Source organism: Mobula hypostoma, chromosome 24 (genome assembly GCF_963921235.1).
Source record: "Mobula hypostoma chromosome 24, sMobHyp1.1, whole genome shotgun sequence".
Classification (NCBI taxonomy): domain Eukaryota; kingdom Metazoa; phylum Chordata; class Chondrichthyes; order Myliobatiformes; family Myliobatidae; genus Mobula; species Mobula hypostoma.
Genome location: NC_086120.1, coordinates 51,310,916 through 51,325,879, shown reverse-complemented (window position 1 = coordinate 51,325,879; position 14,964 = coordinate 51,310,916). Strand labels below are relative to the sequence as shown.

Genomic DNA, 14,964 nt, shown 5'->3' with positions numbered 1-14,964 from the left:
ATAAGTAGTGAAAAGGAAAGAGGAAAGTACTGAGGTAGTGTACATGGGTCGATTGTCCATACAGAAATTTGATGGCAGAGGGGAAAAAGTTGTTCCTGAAATATTGAGTGTGTGTCTTCAGGCTGCTGTACCTCCTGGATGGTAGTAATGAGAAAAGGGCATGTCCTGGGTGATGGGGGTCCTTAAAGATGGATGCCACCGTTTTCAGGCATCACCTTTTGAAGGTGTGCTCGATACTGGAGAGGCCAGTGCCCGTGGTGGAGATGACTGAGATAACAACTTTCTGCAACTTTTCCCAAACCTGTACAGTGGCCCCTCCATACCAGACGGTGATGCAACCAGTTAAAATGCTCTCCACGGTCCAGCTGTAGAAATTTGCTGTTATTTTTGGTGACATACCAAATCTCCTCAAACTCCTAATGAAATATAGCCACTGTTGTGCCTTATTTGTAATCTTGTCAATATGTTGGACCCAGGATAGATCCTCAGAGATGTTGACACCCCTTTCCACTTCTAATCCCTCGAGGAGGACTGGTGTGTGCTCCCTCAACTTATCCTACCTAAGTCCACAATCAATCCCTTGATCTTACTGATGTTGTGTGTAAGGTTGTTGCTGCAACACCACTCAACCAGCTGATCTGTCTCTCTCCTGTATGCCTCCTCATCACCTAAAAGAATCTGAAATTCTGCCAACATTAGTTGTGTCATTAGCTAGTTTATAGATGGCATTTGGGCTGTGCCGAGCCATACAATTGTGTGTGTGGAGAGGGTAGAGCAGTAGGCTAAGCACACATCCCTGAGGCGCCCCAGTGGTGATTGTCAGAGAGGAGGAGATGCTACTTTTGATCCACACAGACTGTGGTCTACCAGTGAGAAAGACCAGTGAGAAATCCAGTTGCAGAGGGAGGTACAGAGGCCCAGGTTTTGGAGCTTGTTGATTAGAACTGAGAGAAATATTGAAATGACCGCTGAGCTGTCATCATTAAACAGCAGTCTGACATAGTATTACTATTGTCCAGGTGATCCAAGGCCAAGTAGAGAGCCAGTGAGATTGCATCCCCTATAGACCTATAGTGGCAATAAGCAAATTGCAGCTGGGTCAAGTCCTTGCTGAGACAGGAGTCAATTCTAGCCGTAACCAATCTCTGAAAGTACTTCATCTCAGCAGACGTGAATGCCAGTGGGAGACAACTCGCCATGCTCTCCTTCGACACTGGTATGGTTGTCACCCTTTTGAAGCCGGTGGGAACCTCCGACTGCAGCAATGAGGGGTTGAGGATGTTCTTGAATGCTCCTGCCAGTTGGTTGGCACAGGTTTTCAAAGCCCTATCAGGTACAACATCAGGGCTTGATGCTTTCCAAGGTCCACCCTCTGGACATCAGCTATGAGACAGAGGTTACAGGGCTCACCAGATCCTGCAGGGATTTGCATAGATGTAGCTTTATTCTCCCTTACAAAGTGTTCATAAAAGGAGCTGAGCTCATCTGGAGTGAAGCATCTCTCCATTCATGATGCTAGATTGTACTTTGTAGGAGGTAATGTTCTGCCAACCCTGCCAGAGCTGGCGTGCATCCGATTCCGTCTCTAACCCCAACTGGAATTTTTTTTCACTATTAAGATGAAGGTCATACCTAGACTTCTTGTATAGATCTGGATCACCAGTTTTGAATGCCACAGATCTCGCCCTAAGCAGACTGCGAATCTCCTGGTTCATCCACTGCTTTTGATTTGGGTATAGTCGGTATGTTATTGAAGGCAAACACCCATCCACACAGGGGCTTTGATGAACTTAGTGACATCATTAAGGACCACATCACCCAGGACGTGCCCTCTTCTCATTGCTACCAATGAGGGAGTGCAGGAGCCTGAAGACACACACTCAGTGTTTCAGGAACGGCTTCTTCTCCTCTGCCACTGGATTTCTGGATGGACAATGAACCCATGAACTCCACCTCACTATTTTTTTCTCTCTTCTTCAATGACTTATTTAATTTAATTTGTTTAATGTATACTTCTTATTCCAATGTACAGTTTCTATTAATAATGTGCTGCTGCCACAAAACAACAAAGTTCACAGCATATGCCAGTGATATTCAACCTGACTCGGATTCTGATCTCAAGGTCAAATGCTTCAATGCTCTCAGCATCTAAGCTGACGCATGAAAAGGGGTGACACGAGGAGGAAGGGCTGGATACCGGAAACCCGGACACTTCCAGGAAGGGAGGGTGAATCTGCTGTGGGTGTGTGCAAAGACTGTTTCTCAGGAAACTGTACGACAAGGAGCACCTGGGAGCAGAGATCCGGATCGCAGGGCCACATGCCATCTGCTCACAGGCCCCCACAGATGGCCAAGTCCAAAAGACCCTCTGTGTATATTTGTGTTTTTCCACACGGCATCTGAGAAATATTGAGTGGGGATATTAAATGAGCTGAGTAAAGAGTTTAAACAAGACCAGGCTCGGTTTGAGCTTGTTATGCCAACCGAAAAGGGAGTTTGGAACTCTCTATTCAGCAGGTTGACGCAGAGGTCTAAAGGTGCATGCGGTTCACAGGACCTCGCTTTTGTCATGGTAATGTACCAAGAATAAACATACACTCACACACACACACACACACACAGTCTTCAATGGACCACAAAATACAAATGATTTCTGGGGGAATGTCGGCTGAAAAGTCTGATGCACTCAGCAAGACGGAGGAGAGAGGAGCGAACGAAGGAAAGCAAAAATTAAATTGAAGGAAGTGACTGGATTTTTGTATCTAGATCAAGTAGCGGGGTGGGGGGGGATGAATATGTTTTTCTCACCCTTCTCTTGGTCAGACGCAGTTTGGAGTTTCACATCAGTACAGGATACACAAAGGAGCCCTTTATAATCAGTGGAACGAATGCCTTGAGAATTTCAAGATGGACAGCCAGTCTAGCATTTAATTTCACTCCAGGAACAAAGAGAAGATGGATGGACCATGTGTATGTGAACACAAAGAGCCACTGGAATCCATTTTACAGCAAATACAATTCATAAATTAGCAGTATGAACTTGATGTTCCCTACAGTGGGAACCCCTGCCGAGTCGATTTAATTTGATCACCCGATGATGTTTTCAAGAGACAGCAATGATGGCTGCGCAAGGAGCATTCAACTCCACCCGATGGCCTTAAACAGAAACCCCATGTTAAGCAGTAAAATATTACACAGAGCTGTGGCAGAAAGTGACAAGACTACACAAAGATATCTTTGTCACACTTTGGGTTTTGTAAAATAGAGAGAGGGTATAAAGAGGAGTGGATTTTTGGTAAGGAAACATCAAATCAATACTTTTTGCAGCTTTAAAATATGAAAAGATTAAGATTAGTTTTTATTTATGTAGTGTTGTGCTTAGTGTAACACTATTCCAGCTTGAGGTGTTGGAGTTTGAAGTTCATTTCTGACGTCCTCTGTAACGAGTTTGTACATTCTCCACGTTTGCATGCGGGATTCCTCTGGGTTCTCCAGTTTCCTCCCGCTGTCGAAAGCCGTACTGGTTAATCGGTTGATTGGTCACTGTAAATTGTCCTGTGACTTACACTGGGGTTAAATAAGTGGGGTGCTGGGAAGTGCAGCATTGGGTTGGAAGGGCGTGTTCTGCATTGTATCTCTGAATAAAGTTAAAAATAAATAAAATATTTGTCACCATCAAAACTACCACATATTAATAGAAACAATGAGAACTATAATAAATGGAAGTATATTATAATAACTAAAGCAAAAGATCCAGATTTAAAGGTGACATGTTTGGGTATTTACCTTCACTGCTGCTGTCCGGTCCAGCAGCTTTCATTGGCCATTCCCAAGGTCCTCGTGACCAATCCTTTTGTGTGAACGCCAGTGACTTTAGTGCGACATTTCAGAGAGCTTTGATTGGTAACTTTGATCAGTACTGGAGATTCCAGCACTATTGGAGGGGATCAGACCTGGTGACACTTGGATCAGTATGGGAGATTCCAGCACTGTTGGTGGGGATTTGGCCTGATGACACTTGGATCAGTATGGGAGATTCCAGCACTGTTGGAGGGGATCAGACCTGGTGACACTTGGATCAGTATGGGAGATTCCAGCACTGTTGGAGGGGATCAGACCTGGTGACACTTGGATCAGTACTGGAGATTCCAGCACTATTGGAGGGGATCAGACCTGGTGACACTTGGATCAGTATGGGAGATTCCAGCAATATTGGAGGGGATTAGGCCTGGTAACACTTGGATCAGTACTGAAGATTCCAGCACTGTTGGTGGGGATTAGACTTGGTGATGCCTTGTTCATAGTTGGAGATTCCAGCACCAATGGAAAACATGTGACTTTGGTAAATTTTTGGAACTCCTGAGGAACAATTCTACCTACACAATGACCATATTTCTCCATCTTCCTCATATTCATGAGCCTATCTAAACAGCTCTTAATAACTTCTTTTGTAGTTGCCTCTACCACCATACCAGGGTGTGCCTTCCAGATATCTACCACCCTCTGTGTAAGTGAACTTACCCTTCACATCTCTTTGAAGCTACCCACCCCCCACCTTCAATATCCTTTGATATTAGACACTTCTACACTTGGGAAAAAGATATTGTTTGTCTACTCTATCTATAACCCTCATAATCTTATTAACCTCGATCAGGTCAACCCTCATCCTCCACCGTTCCCAAGAAAACAGCTCAAGTTTATCCAGCCTCTCATGTTTGCACATGCCCTCTAAACTAAGCAGCATCCTGGTAAATATCCTCTGCACCCTCACTGAAACCTCAAAATCTTTCCTATAGTAGGACAATCACAACTGTATGCGATACTCCAGATGTAGCCTAACCAGAATTTTATAAAGACCATAAGATATAGAGGCAGAATTAGGCCATTTGGCCCATCGAGACTGTTCTGTCACTTCATCATTGCTGATCCAATTTTCCTCAGCCCCAATCTCCTGCTTATCCCCATATCCCTTCATGCTCTGACCAATCAACCAATCTATCAACCTCATACCATTTCCTGCTAGGTCAGGGCATTAAAGGATTAGGCAAGAAGGCAGGTGTATGGGGTTGAGTGGGATCCGGGATCAGCCATGATGGAATGTTGGAGCAAACTTGATGGGTTGAATGGCCTAATTCTGCTCCTATGTCATATGGTCTTAAATATATATAAAGACTAGGCCTCCAGAGCTGCCTGTGGCAAAGAAATTCCTCCTCATCTCCGTTCTAAAAGGACGCCCTTCTGATCTGAGGCTGTGTCCTCTGGTCTTAGACTCTCCCATCAGAGGAAGTATAATCTCCACATCCACTCTATCAAGGCCTTTCACCATTCGATAGGTTTCAATGTGGTTACCCCTCATTCTTCTGAATTCCAGTGAATGCAGGCCCAGAGCCATCAAACGCCCTTCATTTGCTAAAATATTCAAAGCTGGATTCATTTTAGTGAACCTCCTTTGAACCCTCTCCAGTTTCAGCCCTTTTTTTTGAAGATAAGGGGCCCAAAACTGCTCACAATACTCCAAGTGAGGCCTCACCAGTGCTGTGTGAAGTCTCAACATTACATCCTTGCTTTTATTTTCTGGTCCTCTCGAAATGAATTCTAACTTTGCATTTGCCTTTCTCACCACAGACTCAACCTGCAAATTAACCTTTATGGAATCCTGCACAAGGACTCCCAAGTCCCTTTGTGCCTCAGTTTTTTGTATTTTCTCTCCATTTAGAAAATAGCCCATTCATTTTTTCTACAGTTCCCAACACTGTATTCCAATTGCCACTTCTAATTCTCCTAATCTAAGACCTTTTGTTGCATCTCTAATTCCTCAAAACTACCAGCCCCTCCACCTGTCTTCTTATCATCTGCAAACTTTTCAACAAGGCCATCAATTCCATTGTTCAAATCATTGACGGGTAATGTAAAAAGAATCAGTCTCAACACAGACCCCAGTGGAACACCACCATCACCAGCAGCCAGCCAGAAAATACTCCCATTTATTCCTACTTTTTGCCTCCTGCCAATCAGCCACTGCTTTACCCATGCCAGAATCAGTGCTGAGTGTATAAATCTGTTAGGGTGTTTAAAGGCCAAGAAGGAGCAAGTTTTGGGTCTCCTCGTGAGTATTAAGACCGTAAGACTATAAAGCGATGTTGGTTATAGATTGGGAGATGCAACAGCTCTCAGGGAAGCAAGAATGGTGTTTTCCCACTCCATCAGGAAGGGGAAATGGGAGCATTCTCAGAGAATGTACAGTCACTTCTGCGATACCAGCGACACAAGCCACATGTGGCAGGGAATTCAGAGGATTACAGACTACATGTCTATCCTGCACATCAGAGACTGGGGTGCTTCACTCCAAGAGGCTGAATATCTTCTACGCCCGGTTTGATGTGCAGAACAAAATGCTGGCGAGGAAGACACCCCTTCCCCCAGGGGAGCAGACACTCTGTCCAGCTGAAGCTGAGACGAAGGTGAAGAAAACCCTGGCTAGAGTCAATCTATGCAAAGCTACAGGCCCAATTATATACCAGCTCGGTCGCTGAAAGACAGCAGAGCCCAGCTGGCGGAGGTGCTGACGGATAAATTTAGCATCTCTCTGGAACAATCCATTGTTCCCTTGGTGTTATAGGCGACAACCATCATTCCAGTGCCAAAGAAGGTGACAGTAACCTGCCTGAATGACTATCATCCAGTGGCATTAACATCAGCCATTATGAAATGCTTTGAGTGTCTGGTCAGGGAGCAAATTAAAGCCTTTCTCCTGGCTACACTGGACCCTTTCCAGTTCACTTATTGCTCAAATCAATCCACTGATGATGCAATAGCCTCTGCCCTCCTGTCCTGTCCCACCTGGAAAATGGGGTCTCATGTGCCAGACTGCTGTTTATAGACTTCAGTTCAGCGTTCAACACCATCAAACCCCAGAAACTTTGAGAAAGGACATTCTTGCTATTGAGGGAGTGCAGAGTAGGTTCACGAGGTTAATTCCCGGGATGGCGGGACTGTCATATGTTGAAAGATTGGAGCGACTGGGCTTGTATACACTGGAATTTAGAAGGATGAGAGGGGATCTGATTGAAACATATAAGATTATTAAGGGATTGGACATGCTAGAGGCAGGAAACATGTTCCCGATGTTGGGGGAGTCCAGAACCAGAGGCCACAGTTTAAGAATAAGGGGTAGGCCATTTAGAACGGAGTTGAGGAAAAACTTTTTCACCCAGTGAGTTGTGGATCTGTGGAATGCTCTGCCTCAGAAGGCAGTGGAGGCCAATTCTCTGGATGCTTTCAAGAAAGAGTTAGATAGAGCTCTTAAAGATAGTGGAGTCAAGGGATATGGGGAGAAGGCAGGAACAGGGTACTGGTTGTGGATGATCAGCCATGATCACAGTGAATGGTAGTGCTGGCTCGAAGGGCCGAATGGCCTACTTCTGCACCTATTGTCTATTGTCTACATCCTTTTATATTCTAATCCTCTTGAAATGAATGCTAACATTACATTTGCTTTCCTCACCCCAGACTCAACTTGCAAATTTTCACAAGGACTCCCAAATCCCTTTGCACCTCAGTTTTTTGTATTTTCTCTCCATTTAGAAGATAGACAGTCCTTGCATTTCTTCTACCAAAGTGCATAACCATACACTTCCTGACACTGAATTCCATCTGCCACTTCTTTCCCATTCTCCTAATCTGTCCGTCCTTCTGTAGCCCCTGTACTTCCTCAAAACTACCTGCCCCTCCTCCCATCTTCATATCATTTGCTAACTTTGCAACAAAGCCATCAATTCCATCAACCAAATTATTGATATATAATGTAAAAAGAATCAGTCCCAACACAGTTCCCTCTGGAACACCGCTAGTCGCTGGCAGCCAGCCAGAAAAGGATCCTGTTATTCCCACTCTCTGCCTTCTGCCAATCAGCCACTGCTTTATCCATGCTGGAATCTTTCCTGTAATACCATGGGCTTGTAACTTGTTACGCAGCCTCACGTGTGGCAGCTTGTCAAAGGCCTTCTGAAAATCCAAGTATACAACATCAACCAATTCTCCTTCGTCTACCCTGCTTGTTATTTCTTCAAAGAATTCCAACAGATTTGTCAGGCAAGATTTTCCCTTGAGGAAACCATGCTGACTATGGTCTGTTTTATCATGTACCTCAAGTACCCTGAAATCACATCCTTAACAACATCTTCCCAACCACTGAAGGTCAAACTAACTGGGCTATAATATTCTCTCTTCTGCCTCTCTTCCTTCTTGAAAAGTGGATTGGCATTTGCAATTTTCCAGTCGTCCAGAACCATTCCAGAATCTAGTGATTCTTGAAAGATCATTACTAATGCCACCACAATCTCTTCAGCCACCTCTTTCAGAACCCTAGGGTGTACACCATCTGGTCCAGGTGACTTATCTACCTTCAGATCTTTCAGTTTTTCAAGAACATGCTTCCTAGTAATGGTAACTTCATGACCCCCAACACCTGGAACCTCCACCATACTGCTAGTGTCTTCCACAGTGAATACTGATGCAAAATACTTATTCAGTTTTTCCACCATTTCCTTGTCCCCAATTACTAGCTCTCTAGCCTCGTTTTCCAGCAGTCCAATACCCACTCTCGCCTCTCTTTTACACTTTATGTATCTGAAGAAAGTTTTGGTATCCTCTTTAATATGATTGGCTAGCTTGCTTTCCTATTCCATCTTTACCCTCTTAATGACTTTTTAGTTGCTTTATGTTGGCATTTGTAAGCTTCCCAATCCTTTAACGTCCCAGTAATTTTTGCTCTATTATATGCCCTCTCTTTGGCTTTTACTTCTCTTAATAGCAACGATTGCGTCATCTTTCCTTTAGAATATTTCTTCCGCTTTGGGATGTATATTTCCTGTGCCTTCCGAATTGCTTCCAGAAATTCCAGCCATTGCCGCTCTGCTGTCATCCCTGCTGTGTTCTTTTCCAGTCAATTCTGGCCAACTCCTCTCTCATGTCTCTTTAATTCCCTTTACTCCACTGTGATACAGATACATCTGACATTAGCTTCTCCTTCTCAAATATCAGGGTGAATTTGATCATATTATGATGACTTGCCCTTCGGGATTCTTTTCCCTTAAGGTCTCTATTCAATTCTGGTTCCTTGCACAACACCCAATCCAGAATAGCTGATCCCTTAGTGGGCTCAACCACAAGTTGCTCTACAAAGCCATTTCATAGGCACTCTAGAAATTCCTCTAGGAATTCCACACCAACCTAACGTTCCCAATCTACCTGCATATTGAGATCCCCCATGACTATCGTAACATTGTCCTTTACGCATGCATTTTCTATCTCCTCCATAATTTGTAGACCACATCCTTACTGCTGTTTGGGGGTCTGTATATAATTCCCATCAGGGTCTATTTACCCTTGCAGTTCCTTAGTTCTATCCACGATGATTCAACAGCTTCCAACCCTATCTCACCTCTTTCAAATGATTTAGATTAGATTAGATTATGAGGACACTCAGTCCTCATTTATTGTCATTTAGAAATGCATGCATTAAAAAATGATACAACGTTCCTCTAGAATCATAACACAAGAAAAACACAGGACAAACCAAGACTAAAACGGACAAAACCACATAATTATAACATATAGTTACAACAGTGCAAAGCAATACCATGATTTGCTAAGGAGCAGACCGTGGGCACGGTGAAAAAAAGTCTCAAAGTCCCGACAGACTCATCATCCCATGCAGGCGGCAGAAGGGAGGAACCCTCCCCGCCATGAACCTCCAAGCGCCGCCAACTTGCCGATGCAGCACCATTGGAAGCACCTGACCACAGCGGACTCTGAGTCCGTCCAAAAACTTCGAGCCTCCGACCAGCCCCTCCGACACAGCCTCTCCGACCACCGTCCTCTGCCGAGCGCTTTGACCCCACCCCGGCCGCCGAGCAACAAGCAAAGCCGAGGACTTGGGGCCTTCTCCTCCAGAGATTCTGGACCACACAGTAGCAGCAGCAGTGAAGCAGGCATTTCAGAAGTTTCACCAGATGTTCCTCCGTGCTCTCATGTCCGTCTCCATCAAATCAGGATTGTGCACGGCACCCTACTTGACAAATAACAGACATCACCACCAGAGTGGCCACTGCGAGCTGCGTCACACTGCCATCTTCTCCTCTGTTTTAATTTCATTTTTTACCAACAGAACAACATCACTCCCTCTCCCTTCCTGCCTGTCCTTTCAATACAATGTGTATCCTTGGACATTCGGCATCCAGCTATAATCTTCTTTCAACCATGATTCGGTGAAGCCTATAACATCACTCCTGCCAAACTGTGCTAAAAGTTCATCTACCTTATTCCTTATATACAAATACAATGCCTTCAATCCTGTATTCACCCTTTTTGATTTTGTCCGTCTTTTACATTGCAACTCATCCTGTTGACTGCAATACTGCCCTATCATCAGCCTCTCCTTATTACACATTGCCTCTGTTCATAAACCAGCTACTCATCTTCAGCACCATCTCTCCAGTTCCCATCCCCCTGACAAAATAGTTTAAACCCACTCCAACAACTCTAGCCAAGCTGCCATCAAAAATATAGGACCCCCTCTGTTTCAGGTGTAACCTGTTCCTTTTGTACAGGTCATACCTTCCCCAGAAGAGATCCCAATGATCCAGAAATCTGAAGCCCTGCCCCCTGCACCAGTCCCTCAGCCACGCATTCACCTCCCAAATCATTCTATTCTTACCCTCACTGGCATGTGGCACAGGCAGCAATCCAGAGATTACCACCCTGAAGGTCCTAGCTCCCTGAAATCTCTCTTCAGGACCTTTTCACCTTGTCTACCTATGACAATGGAGCGAATATGCACCCAGACTTCTGGCTGTTCATCCTCTCACTCGAGGATGCCATGGAATCGATCCGAGACATCCCTGACCCTGGCACCAGGGAGATAATATACCATCCAGGTGTCTCTGTTTGTGCCCACAGAACCTTGTCTCTGTTTCTCTGACTGAGGAATCTCCTATCAACACTGCAGTCCTCTGCACCTCCCTGTTCTTCTGAGCCACAGAACCACACTCAGTGCCAAAGAGCTGGTCATTTTGGCTCCCACCTGCTAGGTCGCCCCCTCTCATAGTACAGTATCTAAAGTCGTATTCTTATTATTGAGGGGAATGGCCACAGGTGTGCTCTGCACTGTCTGTGCATTTCCCTTCCTTCTCCTGACAGTCACCCAGTTACCTTTCTTCCACAACCTAGGGGTGACCACCTCCCTGCAGCTTCTATCCCTCGCCTCCTCATTCTCCCAGATGAGTCAAAAGTCATTGAGCTGCAGCTCCAGTTCCTCAATACGTTCTCTCAGAGGCTGCAGCTCGGTGCACCTGGTGCAGAGGGGTTTATCTGGGAGAGTGGACATCTCCCTGACTTCCCACATCCCACACACAGTACAATTCTCTGCCCCTGAGGCTGTTCTCACTCATCGACTATACCCTAATAGATGAGGAACGAACAAGTAAGGACAGAGAGAGAGTATCTTACAAGGCAATGTCGCTCAGCCAAGCCCAATGAGCCAAAGCCACTCTAAACACTGGCACACTCCAAATCAATGGCCACCCAAACAATGCTTAGTTAGTGTTGCTATCACTGAGAAAGAATTGTATCTCCCAAGTCAGGCTGACACTCCCAGTGCAGTAACAAAGGAGAACTCTCTCAGTACTGACAAACACAAGAGACTGCAAATGCTGGAAATCTTGAGCAAAACACACAAAATGATGAACTCTACAGATCAGACAATGACGATAGACTGGAGTAAACAGTCAACATTTTGCACCGAGATCCTTCATTAGGATGGAAAGAAAAGCTGGGTTCATCTCCAGGCCTGATGAAATCCAACGTCAACTGTTTATTTCCTTCCACAGATGCTGTCTGACTTCAAGTTCCTCCTGCATTTTGAGTGTGTGTCTGACCCTCAGTACTGCCTCTTTGACAGTGCAGAGGTTCCTCAGCACGACCCCTCCATCAAGAAAGTACTCAAGATCAGAATCAGCATCACGTTTAATATCACTGGCATGCGATGTGAAATTTGTTGTTTTGCAGCAGCAGTAGTGTGTCAGAATCAGGTTTATTATCAACTGCATGTGAGCAGCAGTTCAATGCAATACATAATATAGAAGAAAAAATAATAAATAAGTAAATCAATTACAGTATATGTACATTGAATAGATTAAAAGTCATGCAAAAAACAGAAATACCGTATATTTAAAAAGTGAGGTTGTGTCCAAGGGTTCAATGTCCATTTAGGAATCGGATGGCAGAGGGGAAGAAGCTGTTCCTGAATCGCTGAGTATGTGCCTTCAGGCTTCTGTACCTCCTACCTGATGGTAACAGTGAGAAAAGGGCATGCCCTGGGTGCTGGAGATCCTTAATGATGGACACTGCCTTTCTGAGACACCGCTCCTTGGAGATGCCCTGGGTGCTTTGTAGGCTAGTACTCAGGATGAAACTGACTAAATTTAGAACCCTCTGCAGCTTCTTTCGGTCCTGTGCAATAGCCCCCCCCCCATACCAGACAGTGATGCAGCCTGTCAGAATGCTCTCCACAGTACATCTATAGAAGTTTCTGAGTGTATTTATTGACATGACAAATCTCCTCAAACTCCTGATGAAGTACAGTTATTGTCTTGCCTTCTTTGTAGCCGCATCGAGATGTTGGGATCAGGTTAGGTCTTCAGACAGCTTGACGCCCAGGAACTTGAAACTGCTCACTCTCTCCACTTCTGATCCCTCTATGAGGATTGGTATGTGTTCCTTCGTCTTACCCTGCCTGAAGTCCACAATCAGCTCTTTCGTCTTACTGATATTGAGTGCCAGGTTGTTGCTGGGACACCACTCCACTAGTTGGCATATCTTGCTCCCGTGCACCCTCTCGTCACCACCTGAGATTCTACCAACAATGGTTGTATCTTCAGCAAATTTATAGTTGGTATTTGAGCTATGCTGAGCCACACAGTCATGTGTATATAGAGTAGAGCGGTAGGCTAAGCACACACCCCTGAGGTGCGCCAGCGTTGATCGTCAGCGAGGAGGAGATGTTAACACCAATCCACACAGATTGTGGTCTTCCAGTTAGGAAGTCGAGGATCCAATTGCAGAGGGAGGTACAGAGGCCCAGGTTCTGCATAGTAATAAAAAATATATATATAGATACGAAAAAAGTAATGCAAACAGAAAGAAAAATAGCGAGGTAGTGTTCATGGGTTCATTGTCCAATCAGAAATCTGATGGAGGAGAAGCAGCTGTTCGTGAAACGTTATACGCGCGCGTGCGTGCGTATGTGTAGATAGATCGATATACTTTATTGATCCCGAGGGAAATTGGGTTTCGATACAGCCGCACCAACCAAGAATAGAGCATAAACATAGCAATACAAAAAGACACAAACAATCAAACAACAAAATGCAAACTATGCCAGATGGAAATAAGTCCAGGACCAGCCTATTGGCTCAGGGTGTCTGACCCTCTACGGGAGGAGCTGCATAATATATATTTATATGTGGGTGTGTGTGTGTTATAGTTTTCTATTTTTATGCATTGCAATGTACTGCTGCCGCAGAACACAACATTTCACGACATATGCCGGTGATATTAAACCTGACTCTGATGCACAGTATCCGACAAAGTTCACCCCTTTCACTATTGGATGCAAAGGAGCGAAGAGACCGCGGCTGCGTTTGCAATTTAAAACACTGCCTTGTAAAAATGTTTTTTTTTCTTGTGAATGCTGCTTATGTAAAGTTCTGTGCCTGTGATGATGGTGTGAGTAACTTCTCATTGCAACTGTGCAGACATGGACTCGTGCATCGGACCCTTTTCCTGCAGGCGGGAATGAACGTCGCTGACCGAAGTTCCCTGTGCTCAGCGTCCGGTCCGGTCCGGTCCGGTGCGAAGTGACCCTGCCACAGCCGCAGCTGGTCCGGCCAAAAATAAGCCTCATCTGGCCCTTTAAACGCTCCTGAACTGTCTCCTTTTATGGGAATGCGGAGTATCAGAGTCACCTGATACAAGTGCACAGACGATGCCGGGCGCATTCAAAGCTGAGTTATCACCAGTTAATAACTTAATATAATAATCTCATCAAGGCATTCCGGCCTCTGCACATGCACACCTATCCAAAGCGCTCTGAGATATGAAGTTTCATCGGTGATCTGTGACGTTTCAGACCGGCAGCTCGATAACTGGAACTACAACTCCCAGAATGACGCGCACCAGTATCCGCACTGCGTCCAGCCTTCTTTACCGGCCTGCCATCAAAGTGAGAGATGATTGGTTGGAACGAAACCGCCGCCCTCTTAACGCTGTGATTGGCTGAAGAACCAGTGGGTAGAGACAATCGAGTTCTCGGCGATATGAATGGTCACAGGACTCGGTAATGGACAGAGGCCGGCGATGTGATTGGTCGGCTGAGCTGTCAGTCGTTGGTGAAGTGGGCCGGAGTTTGCGGGGTAGTTTGCTGGTGTGACGGCTGTTGAAGGGGATCGCCGGGCAGCGGCCGAGAGATGGTGAGCGGAGCCTTGGGGGGAGGAGCGGGACCACCGACTGGACGCGTCTTAACGGCGTGGCTCAGACCACCGCCACCGGAGAGTCAAATGCGTATGGTCGGGCTCAAATGAACCCCTACTCACTGGTGGTCATGGGTCAAAGGTGAAGCACAGAACACGCCCCCCCCCCGGCCCCTCCGTCTGCTGGTCCGGTCGGTACGAGACCAGCGGCTGTAGAGGAAATTATCGTCTGTTTAGAATATTAATTTGAAGCCAAGGTGTGAATGAGTGCAGGGGTCACCCATAGAGAGGTCATGGTCTGGCATTGTCTTCTTAACCCCATCACCCCTACTGGGGCATAGGCCGCCGACAGCAGCTCTGTCCTGGGCAGTCTTTCAAATCCAGGTGTAGCACATCTATATACCGAGGCGAAAAGCCTTCCTCTGCCCGGGACGAG

The 14,964-nt window shown here is 45.7% G+C and overlaps 1 protein-coding gene across 2 annotated transcripts in view; it reads left to right on the top strand.

Moving 5' to 3' along the window:
- tmem161a (transmembrane protein 161A) overlaps window positions 1-14,964 on the top strand; it is a 250,910-nt gene that overhangs the window by 179,031 nt on the left and 56,915 nt on the right. Inside the window, exon 1 of one of the 2 annotated variants that reach the window (XM_063032709.1) lies at window positions 14,428-14,528. The exons of the other annotated variant lie outside the window; for it this stretch is intronic. Within the exon in view, the coding sequence (XP_062888779.1) occupies window positions 14,526-14,528 (3 nt within the window). The 5' untranslated portion in view covers window positions 14,428-14,525. Of the gene's footprint in view, window positions 1-14,427; window positions 14,529-14,964 lie in introns of those variants that run through there. 2 annotated transcript variants of the gene reach the window in all.